The 26,889-nt window shown below is 42.9% G+C and overlaps 1 protein-coding gene across 3 annotated transcripts in view; it reads right to left on the reverse strand.

Annotated features, from left to right (window-relative positions):
* Positions 1–26,889, reverse strand: part of SBF2 (SET binding factor 2) — a 487,110-nt gene that overhangs the window by 82,182 nt on the left and 378,039 nt on the right. For all 3 annotated transcript variants that reach the window (XM_019476811.2, XM_019476810.2, XM_059722672.1), the window contains 6 exons: positions 12,597–12,767; positions 9,546–9,808; positions 6,575–6,747; positions 6,185–6,258; positions 5,605–5,800; positions 1,271–1,398 (listed from right to left, as the gene is read on the reverse strand). In XM_019476811.2, coding sequence (XP_019332356.1) covers positions 1,271–1,398; positions 5,605–5,800; positions 6,185–6,258; positions 6,575–6,747; positions 9,546–9,808; positions 12,597–12,767 — 1,005 coding nt within the window. The remainder of the gene's footprint in view (positions 1–1,270; positions 1,399–5,604; positions 5,801–6,184; positions 6,259–6,574; positions 6,748–9,545; positions 9,809–12,596; positions 12,768–26,889) is intronic.

Here is a 26,889-nt window from a genome sequence, read left to right on the forward strand (position 1 = left end):
CATTAACCTATCCGTGTGATCGGAGCTTTCTTGCCAGCTTGTTTCTTTGGCATTTTGCCCTCTGGAAACAAGACTAGGGAGCATCTGAACTCCCAGGGCTCTAGGGTTGGGGCTTGCATATAGGATGCCTGCCTTGGATTTGGGAATATCTAAGTCCTGAGCTGAAGAGTCTGGGAGGTAGTATACTTGGTGGTGGTAGTGCCACACAGATTTGAACAACTGAGCCCTGTTCATTTGATATAATTTGGAACTCATTTGGCTGATTTGGCCGAAGACATGAAAAAAGAAAGGTGGGGGTAAGTTTCTATCAGCATGTTTGCCCAATATGGGCCATGTGTTTCATAGTCACGATCAGTGTTGTTTGCATTTAACCAGTTTCATAGTTGGTTTCCATGACTGAACACATTCTGCTTTTGGCAGCAATTTAATAACAGACGGCATATTTAATAAGGTTTCCTTGTATGTGAATATAAGACATGGGTGCTTTTTTCTCCATGCTTACTAGGAGAAAAAATTTGTCTTGTATTCAAGTACGTATGGTACATTCTACAGGACAGATGATATGCATACCTTTTGGCATACTCCAAACCCTTTTGCTGTCAAGCAGAGACTTTGGACACCTAAGCCACATCCAGATGAGTGTGGACATTTGGTTCCCTAGGGACAAGTAGCAGCAGTCCATCTTGTGCCACTGTTACTTGTCCCTGGGGAACACCTGTGCCACGGTGCTTCTGGTACATGGCAGGTTATGCTGGGTGTGGTAGGGGAGGCTGGGGCCAGCAAGTATGCTGGCCCCAGCAGCCTTACCTGGGGCCTTGGGGGCCAGGGAAGCTGCAGCCGTGGTGCTCCTGTAGCTGGGAACCTGGTTGGCAGCTGCAGTGTTGCTCCAGCTGGCTAAGCTCTGGCTTTAGGTGGTGTGTGCTGCTGACATGTGCGGGTTTTTTTGACCCTGGGATTTCTCATGGTCAACCCCCCACCAGTGCTGCAAGGTAGCAGCCAGGGGAACGCCTGAAGGTGTGGCGTGTGGTGCTGCAAACAGGTCTGCGATGCCACAAACCGCATGGCCGTGCTTGTCTGGACGTGCCCTGAGTTGCTTTCTGACACACAGTGAAAGGTGAAGAGAGAGAAACATAGTTGCAAAAACAGTTCTAAAAGATACTAAGTGCCCACTGAGTTCCTTTGGCTCCTCCCAGAATGAAAAGTGTAAACTGTAGGAGGTTGTTTGGATGTAATTATTGTTTCAGATATGTCTTACAACACTCCATTCTACCTGAAAGGTGGCTGAGGTGATCTGCAGTCCTTCCTGCATATTCTGTTGCAACTGGTTTTGAATAGCAATCTTCTTCTCCTTCATTAAAGATGCAATAGGAAAGCTTCGGACCACCGTCTGTTCTCCAACTAAATATCACAGGAGCATATTTATAGATATTTATTAGATTATGGAGGTAGATCTGTTTGGCTTCATTGTACTTTGAACATTTGTTACTGAATAGACTCAAGACAATGGAAAAATCATGCCTATAATCTCAAATAGAAGAAATATTACCATACAGAATTCACTTTGAGCAATATACTTTATAGAAGCTGATAAATTCCCGAAGTATTACTTACACCCAAGAAAGATTCAATTTTCCTATTTCTAATCATCTTGATTTAAAATACTTTTTTTTTTACTTTATCTATATCCTGCTAAAAGGAATGCCAGAAAAAAATTAGTACAGGTCCAGGAATCAGTTTCTAATGTAATAATCTGCCATACTGTATTATGCAGCTCATAAATAATAACTAATGTGCACTAGTTTTCTTATTAAAAACTATGCACTTTATAATTAAAATTGTACTTTTTGGCTGACACATGGAAATCTGCTCTGTAGACCTGCTACTATTTCCATGATACAATTAAAAACAATACTTAATCCTGTAACAGCTGTATAAGAGAGAAAGTTACCATTCTGCAAGATTTTCAAGCTAAGATAAATTTTTTTTAGTTCCTACATTTCAAAGTCAATCCATTTTTCTTGATTACCATACTTTTTGGTACTATTTTTAAGAGGCCTTTGAGCATGGGAATTTATTCCTATTTGATTGTAAAAGTCTTCAACGGTAAGCCTCTGTTCTGATATTGATCGTCACTTAATTACTGAACCCATTATATGAGATTTTAATTTTTAGCCACTCATGAACGCCATGTGTCCCCGGAGGCAGTGAGGGGGGGCTGGCGAGCAGCAACCATTGGCAGGGAGGGCTTTAATTCCCCCCTCTCCATCCCACCGGCAGAGACCTGAGCCAGGTTTGCTGGGCACTTCCCCCTCACTGATGCAGCAGCGGGGCACCACGGCCCTTGAGCGTGAACGACTGGTACTTTCCGCAACTGGGGGGCACCATGGCAGCAAGTGGTGAGCGGGGACTACCCGCAGCTGCTGGTGGTGGTGAGCAGCAAGCGAGGACTGCCTTAACTGCTGCCGGCGATGTTGGCGGCAGAGGTGAGGGGTGGTGAGCGGCAAGCGGGGTCTGCCCGCAGCTGCCGCTAACCACATCAGCCACAAGGGGTGTTGCGGGTGCAGGTGGCGACTACGCTTCAGCAGCAGTCAATCTTGGGGGGGCACGTGCCCCCCCCATCCTCTCCCTTCGTGTCACCTATGCCCCTGAGGCAGAGGGGGCAGGGAGGAGAGTCTCCCTTCTACCCTCACTGGCAACCAGGTCTGCCCGCTGCTGCTGCCGCACTCCCTGCTCACCCTGCCAGGGGCCCTACCTGGCCATGCCCCTGCCCTGCCGCTGCAGCAGGAAGGGGCAGGGCCTTTGTTGGGGCAGCAGACACTGTCATAATGTAGAGGAGTGTGAGCCCCTTCCCAGCAGGGGCACTGTGTTGTGGGGCAGGCAGAGCTGTGGTGGGGTGCAGAGTGGCACTCAGGTCCAGAATGGGCCAGAGCCCTGAATGCCCCCTGCAGTGCTGTCACACTTCGCACTAGCTCTGCCGGCCCCACAGAGCGGCCTCTGCTGGGAAAGGGCTTGTGTTCTGGGAAGCTGTGACAGTCACTCACTGCTCTCCACTCCAGCTGCTGGGAGGGGAGCAGGGCCTGGCCCCCGATGCTCGGTCTGTGCTCAGGGCAAGCCCCTTCCCAGCAAGAGAGGGCTTATTCAGCCACTGGCCCCAAGCACAGGGTGAGCAGCGGCTGCCGCTGGGCAGACTCCGCTGCAGTGCCCAGCAGCTGAATAAGCCCCCTCCTGATGGGAGGGGACTTTCCCCAAGCACAGAAAGGCTGCTGGCACTGCAGTGGGGTCTGCCTGGCCTGGCTGCTGCCCTGTGCTGGGGTCAGCTCCCTCCTGCCAGGAGGGGGCTTATTCTGCTGCTGGCCCCGAGCACCGAGCAGCAGCAGCTGGGCCAGGTAGACCCCGCTGCAGGGCCAGTGACTTTTTTGCACTTGAGGCAAGCCCCCTCCCATCGGAAGGGGGCTTATTCAGTTGCTGACACTTGCCCTGAGTACAGAGAGGCTGCTGGCACTGCTGTAGGGTCTTCCTGGCCCAGCTGCCTCCGCTCTGTACTCAGGGCCAGTGGCTAATAAGCCCCCTCCTGTTGGGAGGGGGCTGGCCATTAGCACAGAGTGGCAGCAGCAGCCGGGCTAGGCAGACGCCACTGTAGTGCCAGCAGTCTCTCTGTGCTCGGGGCAAGCTCGGCAGGAGGGGGCTTATTCAGCTGCTGGAACCGCAGTGGGGTCTGCCTGGCCCGGCAACAGCTGCCACTCAGCCTGTATTTGGGGCCAGTGGCTGAATAAGCCTGCTCTCGCCAGGAGGAGGCTTGCCCAGAGCACAGACTGAGCAGTAGGGGCTGGGCCCCACCCTCGCCCAGGAGCTGGAGTGGCGAGTGGTGAGTGACCATGACAGGCAGCAGTCCATCACGGCTTCCTGGAGTGCGAGCCACTTCCCAGTGGGGGCTGCTCTGCAGGGGGCTTGCAGGGCTCTGGCCTGCTCTGGACCCCGGCACTGCTGTGCACAGCCCGCCACAGCTGTGCTGGTCCTGCAGCGCAGTGCCCCCACTGGGAAGGGGCTCGCGCTCCCCCACATTATGGCAGGGGCTGCTGACCCCAACAAGGGCCCTGCCTCCACCAGCTGCAGCAGCAGGGCAGGGCGTGGTCAGCCACCAGCCAGTAGGGCCCCTTTAGGGAGGGGGGGGGGGGGCAGGGACAGGGGTTATTCCTCCTCCCTCCATTGTCCAGCAGGGGGCCTATTTTGGGGCAGGGAGCATGGTGGCGAGGGTTAGCAGATCTAGTGCCCTGTGGCTCTAGCATCCCCTGGCTCCTGTCCCGAGGAACTGTAGGCATGTGCCTGCATTGCCTCAGTGCAGAGAGCATGTTTGTCCTGTTACAAACCAGTTCAGCCTAGGCAAGTTAGACTAACCTGCAAAGGCTGAATCAATTCAGGCTCTGGCTTTTTGAATGTCTGTCCCTAGCCTAGGTTTCACAAGCCCTCTTTAACAGGGATTATCAGCCTGCAGGGCCCATACATGCAGCTCTCAGGGTCATTATATGTCATGTAACCATGACTGCTAGTTCCTCACTGTGCCCCGGCTGCTCAGTTGTTTCAGAAACCAAGGCTCCAAGCCCCCTGTGGAAAGATGGAAGGAAACAGCTGAACCTTCCTCACCTCTCCATGGGAAAAAGGAGATGAAGGGAAGAGGAAGCAGAGACCCATTAAGGGAACCTTTGAGAGGGACTGCTGCTGTCTCACAAATATTAAATGAGGACTGGATGATGACTGAACAAGAATGGAAAAGTCAGGTAAAGTTCAGGGGTGCTCTATTTCTGTTTGAAAGGGAAGGAGGGCCTCTGTAGCTGAGCTGAGGGCCTCTGCAGTGAGCAATCACCTGGGTGTCTGCAGGAAGGTTGTGTGTGTAGGAGGTGGCCATTCTTATGTGTGTACTTGGAAAGATAACTTGGTATTAACAGCATTATATCATGGTGGTGGTGAAATGTGATGAAAGCCCAGATGATATTTGGAAGGCCACAGATACATCTATGAGTGAGCAATTTGAAAACCATTGATCTACTACATTGTGTTGTTAGGTCCAGTTTACAGATGAAGAAGCTGAAGGAGTGAGCAGTGAAGGGAGCTATCCACATCAAACAGCAAGTTTGTGGGAATGCCAAGAGTTCCAGAGGCATAACTGAGCAGTTTGGTGCCCAGGAGGACAGGGGTGAACAAGGCAACAGCAACTGAGCTGCCGGAAGCAGTGACTGCTCCTTTTGTGTGACCCCTTCCCTCCAGTCAGCACCCAGGGCTGATGCTCTTCTCGCCACTGCTGCCACTCCCACTCCTGCCCCTACTGAAGAATACTACCCAGGATTTCTTGTGGTCTCCAGCTTTAGCCAAATCACTCCCTTACTTCTGTTATAAGGACTACTGAATTATTTCTTTTATGCAAGTATAAACAAAAAATCACCTGTACCTATATAGGTGAGAAACAAATGATTACACAAATATTTGAATTTTCAATCATTTCAAATGGAACATGTATTTTGAATATGTTAATTAAACTAAAAGGCCAGTTCAAAGGTTTATATACATGAAGGAGCATGGTTATTTTAGTTTGAACAGAGATAAGCATACCTAGTTGATCATGAGGAGTGCCTTTAAATATAATTCTATATGTAGTAAGGAATAATGCTCCTTCTGCTGGGAGAATATGAGGGCCTCCAAGTAATCCTCCTGTTGCTTCTTCTCTGCCATCAGGATCCAGTAGCACACGGAGACCTTCACATACAAACTCTTCTCCTGGAAGCAAAGCTGGTCGCAGAATCTTAGGCTGACCACCCCCAGAAGAAAAGAACTTGTATTTTAAAAGAAATATGCACTGCAACACTCAGATCTATTTAGCCTATTTGGTACATAAATCTTCAAAACAAAATTGTTAGGAGATGGAGGAGGAGTCTGGACTCAACTCAGGGAAATGGGTTTTATAAAAATAACAAGCATGCAATCACTTGTTTATGTTCAGAGGTTTGGCTCTTCTACTTTCACAAGTTTGTGTTTCACAGACCAAAGCCAAATAACTTGTTTATTACTGATGAAAACTTTCTTTTGGTGCTCAGATGTCTCTTTACACTAGAACAAGAAAGATTAATGCTACTTCTACCTGTATATGACTCCAATACTTGAAGACTATACAAACAAATTTCACAATGCTTGCCTTTTGTATTGGTGGTAGTCTTCTACTCTCCCGATGGACAGCCTCCAGAGTCTCTATGTGCATCGCTACAATGCCTAAGAAGCGGTAATACTATAAATTAAATCTCATATAATACAAGAAAGATGAAAACAAAGTAATGATTACAACGTTCTAAAATCTTGGAATTAACTGTCAAGGAAATAAAAAATAGATAACTTCAATGGTTATTTAAAATTTGTCAATAATTACAGTCTAGGAAACAAACCCTTAAACAGTACTGAAAATAAAAGAAACAAGACACATTTCTCCTTTCAAAAATGATCAGTTCCCAGAGAATGAAAGGAACTATAACAGACTAGGAAAGTAACCAAAGAGCATAAAAGGAATTTATATTTTTGGCACAGCTCTTACCTGGTATCATGCAATGAAGGCCTTTGATGTGATCCTGTGTAACCCCACTCTCTGTACAAACCTTGTCAATAAATCGGGTGATGAAGCGCACAACGGCATTGGCAACATCATTGTTTTCAGAGTCCTCAAACCCACTTTCAGTGTCGTAGCTTTCTGCCACACTGCCTGCAATGCTACAGAAAATGAAAACAATTCTTAGGGTGAAAAAAATCCAGTTAGCTAACCATATTGTACACAGGGCTGACTACACTGCTAACCTATTGTGCTGGTGGCACTTCTCTACATGCACAGTAGTATAACTGCCTGAATGTGATTTTTGCAGACAGACTAATTAACTCTGCTTGGAGCTAATTAGCTTAGACACAACAGTATGCATCAGAGGTGCTACCCAGCATGGTAAATTATTGGTACAGACATGTGCATAGAGTAATGTATTTTTTTTTAAATCAGTCTGCTAAATTCAGGGTATTTAAACAGAACAAGCACTTTGCCTCTATGTGTCAAGCAGTTTCTGATATTAACAGCATAAATCCACAGACATATGCTGATACCTAGTCTAAAACTGCTAGTCCTACTGTTGCTAACACTGTTGGTTGCACTGGCAACAGAGAAGCAAAAGACTTCTCCAAAAAGGCTAACAGGGCTATAAGAGATAGCATAGGATTCATTCTTAAAATCAAATGCCCCTGAAGCCTGGTCTTCTTGTTTTCTCTTCTCTAAATATAGCAGTGGTTTTCAATCATTTTAGGGATGAGGCACCCTTTGGAAATATCAGTTCTTGATTTTCGCTACCACAAATTCTACAAAACTAACAATCTTCATTTAAAAAAATGCCCAAATGATAAGAGTTGTATACATATATAAATATTCTCTCATTAAAATATGAGGAGAATACTGGAGACATTGGATGACAACTATTTATACTGTAGCCCTGGATCACTCATGATCTTTAGTCTGCAACAACCCCAGTGACTACATCACAATACCTGAAAAGAGCTTTCTTATTTATACCTAAACCTAAAATGAGGAAACCGTTTCTGGTTGTTCTGGCCTTTTTAAAAAACAAACCACTGGGGTTACCAACTAAAAACAGCTACCAACTATTGTTGTTGGGAAAGCAATAAAGGGCTTTACAACTTCAGAGTTGTAGGTAGCTCAGCATAGGTGACAGAATTTCAGCAGGACTCTGTTTTGAAGTGCCTAACAGTTGTAATTATTGTTTTGTTTATAAAGATTTTAGTAGCTCCATTAATGTTTCTAGATTGGCTCAATATTCTGAAACTTATAATAATACTATGGATTTGTGTGCATCATGTCAAAGGACAAAACAGCACTTTTGGGAAAATATTAAAACAATTTGTAGATATTATTGGCATTAGGCCATGTCTACATGTTATAGTTAGTGTGCAATTAACTGGTTAATTGCACAATTAACTGAGACCAGCTACTCGTGCAAAGTACCTATCATGCTATTAAAAGCTCCAACCAGCTATAAAGATAGATCTTGAAAATGTGTACAGGTACTCCTCACTTAACGACCTACCTGTTTAACGACCGCGCGGACTTACGACCAGCTCTCCGAGCAGTCGTTACTCCGAGCAGGTAGGTCATTAAGTGAGGAGTATAGTACACCTGTATTGTGTTCAGCACGGCGGGGCGGACAGCTCCCGCGCTCGCGGCCCGGGCACTTTGCTGCTCAGAGCGGCTCCTCGCTTATTGACCAATTCGCTTAACAACCGAGTTGCAGGAACGGAACTCGGTCGTTAAGTGAGGAGTACCTGTACCAATTTTAAAGTTGGTTAATTTGCACCTGTAGCAAGGAATACATCATGTGATAGCAATCTGCGGGTCCTCTGGCATCCCAGGGTGCATTGTTACATCCCCAGTGTAAACTGCTCTGAAAAAGAACAAGGAGGAAACCCCTGCCCCAGCACAGCTCTGAGCCCTAGATTCATTCCTCCTACCCAGCGGGAGAAATACCCCCTACCCACCACGTAAGCACTGAGCAGATCAGCAGGGACACCCCTGCCATGCCAGAGCTGAGCCTGGGGACTACTAGGCAGTAGCAAGCATGGGGTAGGGGAGGTGGAGGGGAGAAAGGAATCCTTCCCCCAACTTCCCCGCACAAGGGCATGGAACCAGGAACACCCTGCCTGGCCACAGCGCTGCCTGGGTCTCCTGGGCAGCAGTAACCCAGGGGTAGAATTCCCCATGCTTGTTGTCATTCGGGAGACCCTGGGCTGCGCTGTGGCTGGGCAGGCTGTCCCCAGCTCCATGCCCTTGTGTTAGAAAGTAGAGGGGGTTCCCCCTCCACCCCCATTTGTTGCTGCCCAGGAGACCCAGTCTGCACTATAGCCAGGCAGGGTGTCTCCAGCTCCCTGCACGTATGGGGTGAAGTGGGGGGGATTCCTCCACCCAGCTTGCTCCTCTCTGGAAGATCTTGGCTCCACTCCAGCCAGGCAGGGTGTCCCTGGCATTATGTGCACATGGGTGGAAGTAGGGGGAGGATTTCCAGCTTGCTTCCTGAGAGACCCCAGGGGTCCTGGGGGATGACTCCTTAGTAGAGTCATCTAATTCTTTCAGTGGTGCTGCTGACCAGTGAGAGCTCCTCTAACTGGTCAGCAGCAGTGCAAGCTGCTATTCCTTTTTCCCTCCTCCTGACAGCCTGCCCTATGCAGATGTAGCTGTGCACTGGCACCATGTCTTCACCATGCAAGAAAAACTATGCTGTGATTGGAATAATGTCTAGAGCTTAGGAAAACAAATTACTGAAAGCCAAGTATCAAGTTAGATACACAATCAGCAGGCATTATAATACAATGATTTCAAAATTCATTGCCTTTAAATTATTGCAAAGATTGCAAATATAAACTTTCATGGTTGCCAAGTGTGTTTAGTTTTTGTAATTGATATAATATTTTTAATAAAAGAAACAAGTGACAGCTACTTATCACTGAACTTCTTTACATACCTGTTTGTGACAATGCTGTTGCTTCCACTCTCCCAGTCTCCTGTAGCTGATGTTCTTAATAATTTGTTTTTACTTGTGTCCAGTGGTACTAGCAGGTAGACCATGAGGTTTGCAAAATGAATGGCCTGACTGAAAACTGTACTTTCCTCATTCTGAACTAATTCCTGCTGGGTTTCTTTATTGAGTGTTGGCCATAAACGCAACTGCTCAGCAGCTAGGTCCATGGCTGTCTTTTCCTGGTCCAGCCCCACAGAATTTTTATCCTACAAAAATATAAAAGAAAACCTGTAGTATCATACTGATACTCTTTAAAAAAAGGTCAGTGGTATTACAGAAATGTTGAGCCTATAATTTAACTTATTGAAAATATTTTTTTACTGAAATAATGCAAGTAGAATAGCATGGCCAGGTTAAATTTAGATCAGTCTAGTTTCTAGATCTTTTTAGGCTTTACCATTTTTGTTTTTCTCCTCTATGTGTAGTTTGACAGCCCATAACACTGCTGTTCTTTTTAGCTTACAGACGCTTAGTTTGCTAAGTAATCAAGATTTAATAGGCTAATTGCCCAAATGCTTATGGTGTCCAGGTGAAGCTCTGGTAAGTAAAAGTAGCTTATAGCCAAAATATTCATGTTTTTACATGTTGGATTCCAGCTCCAATGTATAAACTGGATACACGGCACGTAGGCAAATTATATTATAGCCTGAGGAAATGAGCTGATGTCATGCAACCTCATTTGGCTGATGGTGAAATGTTAAAATAGGAGGTAGCTATTAAATATGGAAAAAAGCCTTAAAGGCACATGTAACTTTCCACACAATTACACATCTTGGAGGTGGGGTTAAGGTAGGCGTCCTCCTTTCTAGCATGTTCCTTCCCTCTGAAGCTCCCCCCATACCTCAAGTAGATAGAGGGGTTCCCTGTGCAGCTCTGTTTCCCATTACTTTGACAAAACACATGCATGAAGGTTGTCTATATGCCCAAGTCCATATGGTTATGGGGCATGAAGGAATGACCCTTTTCAGTTTTCTCTCCCCAACTTTCCCTGAAATGCCCTATGTCCTTGGAAGCACATTCTTTTCCCATCACATGTGGGGATGTGGTTTTCACAAGTTCACATAATATAAGAGAACAGAGCTTGGCCTGGGAGATCAGCTCCTGGCATGCTGGTATGCAACTCAGTGGAAAATTCTTATTTTAATTTTTTTTGGAGGCTCACCTTCATTCATTCATTCATTCTTGTATTAGAGAAACTCCTTCCCCCCACTGGGACAGAGAAAAATGTTTTCTGGGAGACCAGCCCAATCTCAAGCAGGGGGAATGGAATGCTGAACAATGGACCGGCCTAAAAGGAGATAGCACATCTAATGTTGGAAGCCAAAACTCTTGTTAGCTTATAATGTTGATATATAATAATATATTGCCCCAGGGGAAATATCCAGCTTACAATGTGAGAACTTGTGAGTTAGGGTGGCTGTCAGAGAACCCCAATATAAATGGGAGCCAGAACAGTTTGTGTAACTCAAGCTGTGCACAAGAAAATTATTTTAATATTCTTATATAAAGACAAAGCTCAACTGAATGCCAGAGAGTGATGAATTCTTTTTTGGTTGTGTGAAAGGTATTTTTCTTATGAAAAACTTTGAAAGAATAAACTCTGAAGTGGTTCTCTCTGCCTTTCTAGGTTGATCTCTTTAATAGCATTAAATGATATATCAATATTTTAGATTTTGAGCCTGTCTTAATAATTCTAGTTTTTTTTTCTTTAAGATATTATCATATAGTAACTATCTGGATATAACAGAATGGTACCAACAACACTATTTTCTTAGAAAAGTTTATGTTCTCAGCATATTATTGACTATAAACAGAACTGCAAGTTTAGAAATTCCTATCTAATTTGTGGGCTAGCTCTTTCTTGGGCATTTATCTATGATCTGTAAGCTAAACATCTGGATGCAATTATTTCCAATCACATACAGAGAGTATCCACATTAAAACATATCACAACGATCTGGGTAAGTGTCAAAATTCCCTTGTTCTTCATTATGAAGATGTATTACACACAGCGCTTAATTTATATTTGAAAATGCTGATTAAAGGAAAGCTGGTGGGTTTGCTACCTATATTTTAGTTTACTGTAGACTAGACAACAATGTAACTTATTTAGAAAATATATGGGAGAGTACTGTAAAACTGTTTCTCTTATCATCAAAATATCTCTAGAGTGCAGAAAAAAATTAACATATATTAACAATTAACATTATATTATATTATATTACATTACATTATATATTTTAGTACAGTGCCAGAGTTAAGATATTAGGTATAAAACAGCAATATAATTTAAAGGGCAGCATATGCTTTACTTGGTAGATGGTTGAAACCCCAGTGGTGGAAACTTTAAAGTAGCATGCAGCAACAGACATCAAAATTTCATTTTTGCAATTACTGCGTATATACAGGGCACTGTACTGTCGCATATGCTTGAAAGTTATGTTTCCTGTATTATTTTTTCTTAACTTGCTTCAGATGTATATATTCTGACATAAACCTAACAGTATACAGCCAGCATTCGCTCTATGCTGTGTGGTGTGCGTGGCTGTGCAGGCACGCTCATGCCATGCTGCCAGCACCTGAGCGGCCACGCACACTGCACAGCTTAGAGGGAACGGTGTATACAGCTACTCCTCACTTAATGTTGTAGTTACATTCTTGAAAAATGTGACTAAACAAAACAATGTTAAGCGAACTCAACTACGTCACAGTAGTTACCTACTAGCAGGTGGCGGCCAAACAACCTTATAACTGAACATTGCATGACTTTAAATGAGTATGCTCTCTAATAGATCAATGACATAATAATGAAACAATGTTAACCAGGACGACGTTAAGTGAGGAGCACCTGTATAAACATTCAATGCGAGGTAATAGGAAATCAGGTGGTGGCAGTTAACTTATATCTTCATGACTTGTTGCATTTTTAAAAATTTTTCCAGCTAAAATATTGCATCGATATATATTATTTAATTTGTTTGATATATTCTTTACCTTTTGCTTTAAATGTGTTGCATGATTGTCTTCCCTGGCTGTCAGATAGAGGGAACGAACTTGATTTTGCACATCATTATAAAACGTTGTTTCCCAAAACTGCTGGTTAGTCCATATAGGGTGGTCTTGCACACAAGTGTAAGCAAACTGACTCACTCCAGTTGCCAGTTTCTAAAAGTACAAAAATAGTAGTATCTGTTAAAGTAACATTCAACATGCATTTGATTGTGTCAGGATTTCATTCACTTTAAAAACTGCAGGCTAATTATTGTAAATATTTAAAATAGAAAGATGAGCTGCATACCATTAAAGCTAGACTAGCATGGGAAAGGGAAAATTACCTGAAATTCTGTTTTTTTGAAAATATCTCATGCATAAATCTCACTCTTGAGTCTTAAGCTGTCAGTGCAAGACAAGGTTTGCTGGAGTTGCACCAAAGGCTCAAGACCAAAGAGTGAGACTCCTGTGAAAATACTATCTTTACAGAATTAGTTTTTAATAAAAATATACTTTAGTTATCAAATAGTATATAAGCTTTTACATGTTATTATTGATACTTTATACACATATATAGCAAGAATAAGGATCATCTAGTCGTGTTAGGAAATCCCTTTATCCAAGTGAAATTTATTTCACATTTTAAGAATTCAGGAGTCAGAAACCCAGTCATATAATTTAAAACAAGCCAATATCATATTTACCTGAATCCAAGACAACTTTGAATTTAAGATGACCCCCATAATTAGGTTTTATGCATGGAAAATGATAAATTCCTTATAGTTTTTCATGCATTAAACCCAACCATCAGGTGCTGTCTTAAATTAATCCCCTCCATGGCTGTAATGAGAAAGGTGAACCTCTGCTTCTTGTCCCTCTCCCCAACCTCCAGTGCCTGCCCTTCTAATTCCTGCTCCCTTTCACCACTTGCACCCCTGCCACTTCTCTCCCCCATCACCTGCTTCCATGCCACTTGAACCCTCTGCCAGCTGCTTCCTGTCACTGCCATTTAACTTGTACAGTGGCCTTGGCTCTGCCCTATAGCATTGAGCATGATGGCTCCGGACCTGGCCTGGCCAGGCACCCCATGGTGATGGTGACAGCTCTGGCCCTGTCCTGAGGCAGGTAGTGGCAGCAACCTTGGGCCCAGGTCAAGGCAGAAGCTAGAGCCATAGCAGCTCCCCTCCTGTGTAGTCTCCCTCCATGCACCAAGCTGTCCCCCTTGTGCAAATCCCCCCAAAATCTCCCCTGTGCTCCCTGCAACACACAAGCTGCCCCAGCCCAGATAGGTGGCAATTCCAGCTGTGAAGTTAAAGTTGGAGCCACAGCAGCTGCCTGTCCTAGGCCACTACTCAAATCGAAGATGAGGGTCCCCCCCCCGCCCCCCATGTTTCATTTTAATTCATTTTATCTATTTTAAATAAACTAATACATGATGTAAGCCACTTCAATTTCAGTAAATATGATATATTAGTAGAACACAAGCTTTTGCAAATGAAAAATTACAGTAGCAAAAAGGTCAAATCAAGGGGGAAAAAAACTTGGTCTGAACTGACATATTTTACACAATACTCTGAATTTGAGCAAAATCTGTCTCTTGAGACATAGCCAGAAGAAGGTACTCTTCCTGAAGTGACAAATGCTTAAACCACTATAGCAGGGTCTACAGCAAAAACAGAATGGTTGAAACTTTATTACTTTACAAGTAATCCTATTCATTTAGATAATACAGTTTATGGGATAAAACGCTACTCAATGTGATTAAGACTAGCAGAATTCTGGTTTTCATATTTTGGCTAACCATAGACAAAAAAAGGAACTTAACACAAATCTTAGTTTAACCTTGATGACCTTGAATTCTTGCTTTGTGACAAAATGCTACAGAACACAGAAGCATTTTTGCCTTCATGTATTTCTAGAACCAGATGGCAATGAAGCACATTTTATCCAGGATCTGCTTAAAGCTCTGAGTATAGCACCAGTAAGTCTGAAGGATAAAAAATATGCTATTTTATACCTAGCTTAGAGCCTGGATCACACCTATATTATATTTAGCTTAAAGCCTGGATCACAACTGTTAAATACCACAAGAAATATCTAAATAAGCTAATACATGATGTAAACCACTGCCGTTTAGAGGATAAACTGTACTCAGTTTGATATTTATAATTATAAAAACATAACAGCCAGTGTAGTGTTTCAGTGCACGACAAAAAGGACCAAAGAGTAGAAAAATGTAACTGAAACCTTTGATGACTGGTTTATGCATTTCCCATTTTGAAGTCCCCTGATCAATCCTATTTTCCATGCTAAGTGTTTTCTTCCAAGAACAAGTAATATACTAAAACTCCTGATCATGTGCCATGTATTCATTTACTATCATGGAAGAAAAACTTTGAAATGATACACTTGAGAATATGACTGGTACTGTTTTGCCAAAATCTACCATATTGAAGCAGATGCTCATGATTAACACTGTGCAATAAAAGTGATATATGATTCTCATTTAATTATGTAGCATCTCACCATAGCCTCCCGATGAACTTGGTAGAAATTATGATTATATGAAATATTTCTGGACAAACTGAGTTTAAATGTGGATGTGTTATTCAAATCCATATTAAACCACAACCTCATTTGGATGATATAATTTAAAAACAGAGAATCTCAAGTAAAAATTTGTGGGATGCTTCATGCAGGTCCTCAGAGTGAGCTGGCTGGTCACAGGATAATGGATCTGTTATTTATTCCTAGCTGTGAAATCACAGCATAAAACAGCTAAAGTACACCTTCCAAATAGTTCTTTCCATTAATATTCAGTGCCACAGGGTACCCAAAAAAATGTGAAATACCCTGCTGTATAGGCTGTCTCCCAGCTCTCGCCTACCACACCTTGATGTCAGTTGGCATATAGAGTGCTCCCGCTGCCCTGGTCTTATTACAGTGACCACCCGGATTGTGGTCCTGGCCTTGTGGCCAATTGCATAGCTCCATGCATCCCCTACACCATGCCCCATGACTCACAGATGGCATCCTTACAGATGTTTTACCAGCTGCTGGTGCAGCTCCTCTCTAAGCCTTTCAACCCCTCAGCCTCTATCAGCCCCACTCCGGGGCCTCAGACCCTTCGGTCTCTCTGCACAGCCTCTTCCTGGGCTGACAGACCCCTTGGTCTCCTTCTCAGCCCTGCTCAGTTTGCTAGACCCTTTGGTCTCTCCTCCAGCCCCTCTCTGGGCCCTCAGACCCCTCGGTTTCAGACAACCACTCCCTGGGCTACCAGACCCCTTGGTCTATCTCCTGGCCCCTCTCCAGGCTGCCAGCCCCTTTTGGTTCCTTGTCTTGGATGCTTTTAGTTCTCCACTTTCCTGGCCACTCTGAGCCCTCAGACCTGTCTGGTCCTGCACTATATTCCCAGCCCCTTGCTGGGCAGCTGGACCCTTTTGGTCCCATAATACTCACTGGGCCTCACTATATACTTCAGGTCCCTTACTGGGCCTCACTATCTAGGTCCTTGGACCCATCCGGTCCTGCACTTTATTCCTGGCCCCTTGCTGGTTGTTAGACACCTCTGGTCCCTCTATGCTTGCTGGGCCTCACTAATTGCCACAGGCCCCTTGCTGGGCCTCACTCTATTCCTCAGGCCACTCGCTAGGCTTCACCATCCAGACGCTCAGACCCGTCTGGTCCTGCACAGCATTCCCCAGCCTCTCACTGGGCTGCACTCTATTAACCAGCCCCTTGCTGGACCACTGGACTCACCTGGTCCTGGTTGTCCCTGTCCCCTTTTTGGGCCTCTGGACCCACATGGTCCAAGTCATCCCTGTGAAGTGCTTTTCTGTCGGGATGTGCTCCCCTAGCCTTCCTCCTCCACAGGGTAACCCACACTGCAGTGGGAGCTGAGGCTTTCCTCACTGTCACCTTTTCCTCAAGTAGCCCATGCATGGTATTTCGTGGAGTCTGCCCCCCTACAGGTAGCCCCCCACACTAACCAGCCCCAGTAGGGTGCAGTTTCAAGTCTTACCCAGGACCAGTCTTCAGGCCTACTTGATCTTACTTGTCCCTCTCTGGGCACCCCCAAGATGTCCTATGCTCATCCTGGGCTGCTAACCCCATGGCCCTGGCTCCATCTCCTATCCAAGTCCTCCATCTCTGGCCACCAGCAAACTCTCAGACCCCTTTCCTTGATCCCTCCTCACCAGATGGCCTAGCACTGGCCATTGTCATCCTGGACTGTACATTCCTTGACTCCTTCCTCTTGACTATAGCCACACAAGGACCTTTGGCCTCTCCCAGGCCCAGGGCTTGCCTCAGGGCGGTCGAGAACTCCAGGCTCTCCTGGCTCTGGCAGTCTCTGCTGTGGTCTATTTCACCCTTCGGACCCTCCTGGGCCCTGGCCTCACATTGGCCAACTGAGATTCCCAGGGTCAGTCCTCCAGCTGTCAGTCTTCTCGTCTCTGTGAGTTCACCCTCTTGGGCTGCTCCATAGATTGCTCCCTCTCTCTGGGCTCATCCTGAGCCCTTCATAGGTCTCCCTATACAGCTCTTTCTTTCTATGGGCTCATCTGAACCCCTTGATAGGCCCCCACACTCTGCCCCACTCACTGGGTTCACCCAGACCCTCCATTAGGTCTCTCAAACACTCAGCCCCTCTCCCAGGGCTCGCCTGGCCCCTCACTAGGACCCTGTGCACTCAGCCCCTCTCTCTCTGGACTCATCTGGCCTTCACTAGCCCCCTCATTTGGCCTCTGACTCAGCCCCTCTCTCTGGTCTCATCTGCCCTCTCAACAGGCCCTGGGTATTCAGCCCCCTTCCTCAGGGCTCTGGACTCCCAATGGGTCCCCAGGAACCTCCTCTATCTCTTTAGTTCTTACCTAAATCTCCAGATGTTTCAGATGTTATTCTCCTTGCTGGCATTCAGGAGTGGCAGCCTTCCTGCCAGGTGATGTTCCTACACCAGCTTTTAAGATGTTACTGCCAGCCCTACTCTCAGGGTCTTGGCTTATACCCTGTCTAAGCCTGGCTTCTGATCAGGTGACTGATCATACGGATTTCCACTGTCTTCAAAAGAAGGCTAGATAATCACCTAGCCGGGGTCGTTTGACCCCAGAATTCTTTTCTGCCCATGGCCAGGGGTCAGACTTGATGATCTGATTAGGTCCCTTCCGACCCTACCAACTATGAAACTATGACTCCCTTGATCAGGCCTACCCTCATCTGCCAGCCCCCTGGGTCAGCTGACTCTGCGATTAGCCCTGATCTCCACCTGCTGGTGGCTCAGCAGGCTGCTTGACCTCATAAAATGGCAGGCACATCAAGTGCCCTGCCACACTCAGAATCCATACTGAGCTCTTTGAGAATACAGGGTCTATTTTGCTATTAGTGTTGTGTTAAACCTGCCTGTTATATTAATAGAGACATCAAATTCACACATTAGAGGGATCAGGAAAGTTAATCTTATTATAATGTTGCAAGTCAGTAACCATGGTTATGGACAGACATAACCTTAGCCACTTTAAAAGACAAGAGGGATTTGCAGACCAGGAATACACATCAGCCGTTATGATATAACTGTTACTTCTACATCCTCCTTTAGCACCCAAACTGAACTGCTGTAATTCTAACTCTGAAACAAGGTTAAAGTTACAACTGGTTTGCTAGACAAGATTGCACGTTTGAAAGAGCCACCTGGATACCACGTGAAGAACTGCTGCAGTACAGAAGAAAAACACCCACAAATCTCACACTGCTGGTTATGACCTATCACCCATCCCTTGAACCTGTATGGAAAATCCTCAAAAAATTGCAACCCATATTAGAAAAAGACCCTATTCTTAAAAAGATCTTCCCAGAACCACCCATCCTAGCCTGCAGACAAGCACTAAACCTTGCCAACCTCATCACCAGAAGCAAACTTCCTCAACCCCAGAACACACCAAAAGGATCCAGACCGTGCCATGACAAGAAATGCAAAACCTGCCCCCACATCTCCACCACCTCCACTATTACTAAACCCCACAACAGAGCCATCAGCATCCCAGGATCTTACAGCTGCACCTCCAAGAATGTAGTATACCTCATCCAATGCACCAAATGCCCTGATGAAAGATATGTAGGAGAGACCAGACAACAATGCGCACCAGAATGAACGCACACCAGAAATCCATCAAAGACAGAAACACCCAATTACCGGTGGGGGCACATTTCTCACAGGAGGGGCACTCTCTCTCCAATCTCTCAGTCCTGATCCTCAAGGGAAACTTGCACAACACTTCCCAGAGACGAGCCTATGAGCTCCATTTCATCAACCTGCTGGATACTAGAGATCAGGGACTAAACACAGACATTGGATTTTTGATACATTACAATCTGCCTGGCAACTGACTCCCCAGCCCAGCCCAGCCCCTGGCTTGTTTACTTTTCACTCCATCCAGGAAGAGCACACAGCAACTGCTGAAGCTTCCTTAGCCTGACAAAGGGTTTTTGAACCCGAAAGCTTGCTTAATAACTATTCTCCAACCATTTGGGTTGGTCTAATAAAAGATATCAAATTCACCCAAGGAACCTTGACTGCCTATGTCCTTAGACCAACACAGCTACAACCTAAACCCCTGCAACTGGTTTGCTACATACTTGTACTATTATACATGCCCACAGAAGTAAGTTACAGCATAACAATTTATGCCAGTATCATTTGATACCTATGCAATTGTTACATCTCTCTATACCCCATGAGCATCTTCAAACACGGAAATGGTTATGTACTCTGCAATAACTATAGCCTAAGCAAAAGTATTGCCCATATACTTATTTCACTCTTGATATATATGTACCTACTGAACTTGAGATGGATTTTTTTGGCCAGTTATATCCATTGGTGTGTATCTGGATCCCAAATATTCTTGTGCACTCCACCTAAGACAAAGAGCCTTACATATTTTGTCATTAATACGGAATTCTGATGTTAAAATTCTGTAGCTGCAGACACAGAAATTAAAAGTGGGGGAGCTGTGAAATATATATAGAAAACTGACTGTCTTTATTTGCTAATTAGACAACTGGCTGTTGTCATTTCCTAGAAACATGATTACCATATTTACTTAAATAAAAGATGACCCCCCCCAATAATTAGATTCTATATATGGAAAATTATCAGATGAGTCACGCACAGTGTGATTTTGTGGTAGATGCCAAAGTTCCAAAGATGTATACCCTAATGACATAGTAGTGAATTCAGTTGAAACTTGGTTATTTACATAAAAAAGAAACCTTAAGAAAAACTGAGCATATTGACAAATGGCTCTTAGCTCTTGGGATGTTTATGTGCAGTTCTACCTCTCTTGTGGAGAGAGAGTTAGCCATTTGGTCTGAAGTCAAGGAGAAGGTAGAGTGGATTTGCACTTTATTTTCTTGAGGAGTCCATAAATAGGATGCGGTTCAAATTATTCAAATGGGCTCCCCATCTTATCATGGAATTATTTATCATTGGTATCTTCAACAGAAGTTAAGAGAACTTCCTTGAAGTTTCATTAGGTCCCTCCAAAATTTTAATGATACAGGTGGAATCATTAGTATGTCCAGCTAACATTTTCTAGGTTGATATACAGACTTAGACTGTGTTTACATGCAATGAAGGTGAAGTTTCAGATGTTAAGTCACATACATAAAACAAGTTATTTGTCTGAGGCAAGTTCTGACTGAGCTTTCAGGTAGATGGGTGGGTCTAATATGGCTGAGAATCCCTCTGGTGCTTGATTAGTTATCACTGCTGGACAGCCTATCATTTGCGTTGGAGTTGCACTGACTCCTCTCTGTTCACTTTCAAGCCTAAAAGAATGAACAGACATGTAGTCTGAATTTTGTACAAATGAGCCAGTCATCCAAATATGGGAACATTTGGACACCTAGCTTTCTGAGCCAAGCTATGCTTATCATGAGGTACTCCATGAAAACTCGTGGTGCTGTTGACAGGCTGAATGGTAACACTTTGTCCTGGTAAAGACAATTGTGAAGCCTGAAATATCTTGTGTGGGTTGTTTCAAACACAAGATGAAAACAAACATCCTGGAAACTGACAGCTGTTTACCAGCTGTTCAGCTCACATAATGGGATTATTCAGTATCCTGAATGTGAGCTTGAGGATAAAGGTGTTTAAGTTGTTTCAGGTCCAGAATAAATCATAAAACAACCTTGTTTTTGGATTTATTCCTGGCTGCAGGTACAAGTGAGCCTGGTCTGAGCTAAGTATAAAACTCCTGAGAAGGTTTGTTAGTAGCAGTCTACTCTTTTTTTATGGGACTAAAGTATCTGCCAGAGCAGGTAGGCAGGATCGAAGAGTCTTCCATGAAGCAGTCCAGGGACTGAAGCATGGAAGATATTAAAGAGTGTGTATGTTTTCTCTTGACCTACTTCAACTAGAATCAATATATCGGCCATTCGCCTCAAAAGACTGTTTTCTGGTCACCTGGACTGGAAGTGATTCAGGCATTACCACCTTACTCAGGCATGGGAAGAACATATGCACTGCATGTTCTGCAATTTGTAAATTGTCATCCCACTCTAAAACAGCTATTTTGTATTGTTGGAGGCCAGCACTGAGATCCCTTATGGCAGCTGTGGAAGATCAGGCTGTTAATGCAAGCGGGGGGGAGAGGGGGTTTGAGTGAGGCTTTCCCAGATGAGCCAAATAATGCTGGCAGACATAAAATACAAATGGTACAGGGGGAAGGAGTCAGATGAAGTATTTAAACTAGTATCCATATAATCAGAATCAGCCCTGGAGAAAACAGGGCTGACTACCTATCTAGCATGATGAGAGGATTCACAGGATGTTCTACATTGCAGATGACAATGTACAGGCAGTCCTTGTCTTACAATGTTTTGAGTTATAATGTTTCGCACTTACGACATTTATAAATTGATACTGTTTCAACTTTATGACATCAGTTTCAACTTTACAACGTTTGATCAGATGTGCCGCCATGCCAGTAAACAAGTTTGCTGCATCGCTCATCTCCCTGGAGAACATCTGTCCAAACTTCCTTGGATGCTTTCTTTAAGAAAGCAGACAAGATTCTAGAAAAACTCCAGAAACACCTGCAGCCAAGACTCCTGAGAAGACTCCAGCCAAGAACCCTTCAAAAAGTCCAACTAAGAGCCTTTCACAAAGACCAGCAAAGTTACCTCGAAGAAGTCCTTCCAAATCAATGCGATTGCTATTTACAATATAAATACATTAATGCAGCTTTATTACTCATCTATAATTGATCAAGTACAAAATTCTGGGGGTATTTTTAGTGAAAATAGGGTATTGGGTCTTGGTTCAGGAACCAATCCCCCATTTATAACATTGTTTCTTATGAGAAAAGTGGTTCCGAGTTACAACGTTTTGACTTAAGATGCGGTTTTTAGGAACCCATCGTGTCCTAAGTCCGAGGACTGACTGTACTTACTTTCAGAATTGGGAAGGCTTCAGGTATGGATGGAGATACCTTTACCAGCCTCAGGCAGGAGGTTGGACTAGATGACCCCTGGAGGTCCCTTCCAACCCTGCTACTCTATGACCTGTGCTAACAATTTTTGATACTGTACATTGAGATGTTTCTCTGTTCCTAGCAACTCAGCATCAAAGGAAGGATACTGGGATCTCTCCAGAAGAAACATTTTCAACCAAGATTTCCTTGCTCTCTGGATTTCTCTTAGAAAATGATTTACAGATGAAACTACTTTCTGTGGTATGCCTTTTAGCCAGGCACAATAAGTACCTGGTGTGTCCATAGATTAAAAGAACTCCAGCCTTGTATGAAGACAATTTTTAAAGCTTGAATCTTTATTTTCAGATATAGTGACTGAACTATGTATCAAGAGTTATTCAGAGGAAAAGTAAAAATAGCATCCTCATAAAGGATTAAAGGAAATGTTATCAAACAGTAAACACTAACCTAATCACTAACTGTCCATTTAGTAGCCAACTATTTAAGACTATTTACTTATAAAGATAAAAGTCAATCATTATGCAAAGAGACTTGGACACTGCAAATTCTGACTTCGAGCCAGGCTGGTGGAGAAGAAACTGGTGAGGTGAGGACAGAGGGGGTGAGATCATCTGTTTTTTTTTTTGCCTCAGCTGGGGAATAGGAGCACTCAAGCACAAGTGCGCTCAGTGCACTGTCCTGATCAAAGCAACCCACACAGAGTTCACTGGACACATACACCAACAGCAGGATTTTATATACATATACAACTACACATATATATGGTTCAGTGTGCTTGAGAATATATGTGTATATATAGATTAGTATCTCAAAACATTACATTCAATTATTATTCCATTATTACAGTGCTTTAAGATCCCGTCTTTTAGGGCAAACCACATTACTTGAAATCAGTGGGGTCTATGTTCTCCACGTTCTGTGGCTCCTATAAAAGTAAACAGATACTATTTATCTTCAAAGGGCTCCCATGCTTACATTCTGATCATTATAAAAAATAGATGTTGCATAATATCTTTACAGTGCAGCTAAAACAGTGGAAGACAGATATTGTATAACAAATAATTCAGCTGGAAGCTGACAGGAGTTAAATTATATAGATGTATAGCTAAAAAAACACTACAATTCCTCTCTGGCAGATGGGATGAATGTAAGAGGCAGCAAAAGAATCTCTTCCTTCTACAGGAACACTTGAGGGGTGAAAGTTTAAAAAAAAATCTAGACAAAAATCATAAAAATAGTTCTTAACCAATATAAACTCTTTAATCTAAAGCTGTTTGTGTGAAGTCTTGCATGACATTTGAGCTTTAATAGGAACATGCATATCAGAAGTTAATGTCTCCTGCAAAGTATGCTGTATTAGCTCAGTTGACCACTATTGCTGAGATAACGATAAAATACATAATCATTTTACAAGATATTAATTTTTAAATATAGAACATTATTTGAAGAATGGCCTTAATTCATAAAAACCAATACAAGGAATATTTTGAATTCTCTGTGGAACTTTTGTTACCTACTAGTTCACTCAATTTGTCAGATATGCCAGGAAGGTCAAAAATCCAGTCTGTGGGCCAGATCCAGATCAAGGAACTGTTTTACCTGTGGGGCTCTGAGGGGCTGGGTAAGTGGGGGTAAGACCTGCTGTTGAATTCACAGCTACAGAACCCCATTTTGGAAAGGGGGGAGGGAAACAGCTGAACTAACGCCTGTGCCGCTGATGTTGGGTCCAGATCTGGTCCTGATATATACCACTGGATATACATAAAATTTACTTCTCATTGTTCCCTCTACACAAAGTAAACACAATTAACAGTATTGGGAAGTAGTCTTTAAAAAGACTGATATTACAAGAAAAGTAAAAGGTTCACCTTCTTCCATGATAAATAAGTTAGGTGTGTGCACAGGTACCCACACATATACACATCTTCTCTTGAGAGAAGGATGTGGTTCTAGTCATAAGGATCAGATTGGAAGATGAAGAATGTGTACAAACAGATACATAAATATATTTATCTGTGTGCATAAGTATAATTCTCAATCCTGTCAGGAGCTCTATATGGGCAGACCCCTGTTCCTCTTGCAAAACCCTAGTGAAGTCAGTAGATGATCCTTGATTTTGAAGTTCAATGTAGGACTTGGACCACAGATATTCTGACATACTAACATAGAGGGACAAAATGGAAGAATTACGAACAGCTGGGTTAGCTTAGTGTTCCTAGCTTCTCAGTTGTTCCGAAAAACAACAAACCAAATCAAACCAAAAACCAAGATACCTTGAACCCAACTAAGTGGTACACTGAGCCTTCATGTTGTTTATATATTGCTATTTCCCCATGAAAACCAAATGAGTCATTGTATATTATTCAATACTACCAAATCACAGCTGGGTACCCTGAACCAGTAGAGGGCAATAGAATTCTAGAATTCTGCAAAAATAATACATCATTCTGCTGGGCAGATTTTTATTTATTATACAGATCTTCTGGCAGAAGTGACCATATAATCTAAGTATGGGTTTTTCTGTTCCATATTCCTAAAAAATTATACATTACTTTATGTGCTACAGTGCTTCATATCACCCTGACACTTAGTACTGAACAACAGGAAAATACAGTCCCAGTTCTGAAGAACTCATTACAGGAATCTTCACTACCTGAAAGCAGCAACTACTCATATCCTTATTTAGCTAATCCTACATATCTACTTAAAACTCTGCTCAACTAAGTAGCCTCTGCAAGCCCTACATTTATATTACAATTGTCATTACACATAGCTTTCAATTAGATTGAGATATTCATCATTTTTTCTAGGACAGAAAGCAGAAACCTAATAAAGACCATTGTCTCCTCATGGAAATTGAGAGTATCACCAGTTGAAAGGAAGATTCCTAAAATGTTATGCTGGATGTGAGCTCCCACCATAGAACCAGGAAATACCATTTATGCTCCACTCATGACATTGCTGATACCAAGTGTCTTCTATTTCTGCTCAACATGGAAGAAAAAATGAAACCATTCCAATTCATCTTTTATCTAGTCATATATTAAGGAATTGCCTTCTGGTATGAAACCCAGTAAGGAAAACAAAATGACTGAATTGTTACGGGAGAGGGAGGTAGTTAGCCCATATTAGTCTGAAATCAGGCAGAAGGCAGAGAGTATCTGATGAAGTAAGCCTACTGCTTATGAAAGCTTACCCTATACATCTCTGATTTAATTAGTCTATAAGGTACAAATCTACACTGCTTTCTGCCTGAATTATTATAACCAGTTTGGAAAAAATTGTTAGTATTCACTTGTAGTACTATTAATTCATACAGGATTTGACAATAAGAATAAATTCTGATATTTATTTTTGAGGTTTAAAGCAGTTTATAACTATATAATATATTAAACAATGTGGAATAATGAACAGCATGACACTTTTCCTTCCCTAACAACCTTCCAGAGGGATTGATCCTGCAATGGAACATACCAAAATACATTTACACCAATGAGTTGAGGGTGCTCAAAACATGCAAAGGAAATAACACTAACTAAAGGCCAGAAAAAGAAGAACCTAAAACACAGGAAAAAGTTCAAGTAATGGAGGGAATATGGATTAGAGATGATATAAATTAAGTGAGAAAGACTATTCAAAGAACTCGGTAGGGAGCATGATGATCTCTTTTTTCTACCTACAGTTAACTCTGCTTGATTATGATAAAAAGATTAAGAATAAACACAATTAAAAAAAAAAAAGAATTCAACAGTAGAGATGGCCTTCATAGTTCATAGTTGGCAGGGTTGGAAGGGACCTGAGCAGATCATCAAGTCCGACCCCCTGCCATGGGCAGGAAAGAATGCTGGGGTCAAATGACCCCGGCAAGGTGATTATCTAGCCATGGTCATGGATCCATATACCAAGATTCAAGTCTTTCCGTCAAAGAGTTATATATTTAATTAATCTTAAATTTGACATCCTTTAAACTTTATCTTGAGGAGTTTCTAAGATTTTGAAATTGCTAATTTTGATATTACTAATTCCATATCTTAGTCAAACATAAGGAGCCAAAATTTACAAAACTTATAGTGAGTGCAGTGTCTGTATGACTACATTTGCTATTAGCTTTGGGAAATCCCAACTATTTAGAGAAAGGAAAAGAAAGCTTTCACTTTTCATACTCATTCCTTAAGGAGTTAAGATGTTTAGGCATCAACCTTTCTACTATCTCAAGTTAAAAAATATTTAATTTTGATCTTAGTACTGACGGTAAGAGGCTGAAACCACAAAACATTTTAGGGATCACTATACGTATAATGCTGTTCTTGAACACTTATTAAAACAAATGGAATGAGCTCCTTTGCTGCAATTTTTAAACAATTTCTGGCCTAAACATTAAACCTAGATTCCCAGTAGAGACAAGTTTCAAGTGTATTTGGGGTTTTGGCTCTGCCTATTAGTCTGATAGTTCAGAAATGAAATTCAGATGCAGATATGCATTTATAAAATTACAAACCCTGAGAAATTTATGATGGTTTGTGTCCAGAAATTAGTTAAGGCTTACTGCTAATTCTGAGAAAAGAAATCTAAAGCCCTCTTCACACTGAATTCAGCATTCAAACAGAAGATCATGAAAGCAAGGAAATCATTCAGAAGTAGAGAAATAATGGAATGAAAATAAATAAAGCAATGCTATATTAATATGCTCCATCTTTGGTGCCAGAGAAGATGTTTTTTCTTTTTCTTCTTTATTTTGTGGAGTTCTTTCACTATGCAGTGTAACCGTCTGGAGAGACTACCAAAACGAACAACAAAAACTGGTG

Source organism: Alligator mississippiensis, chromosome 2 (genome assembly GCF_030867095.1).
Source record: "Alligator mississippiensis isolate rAllMis1 chromosome 2, rAllMis1, whole genome shotgun sequence".
Lineage (NCBI taxonomy): Eukaryota > Metazoa > Chordata > Crocodylia > Alligatoridae > Alligator > Alligator mississippiensis.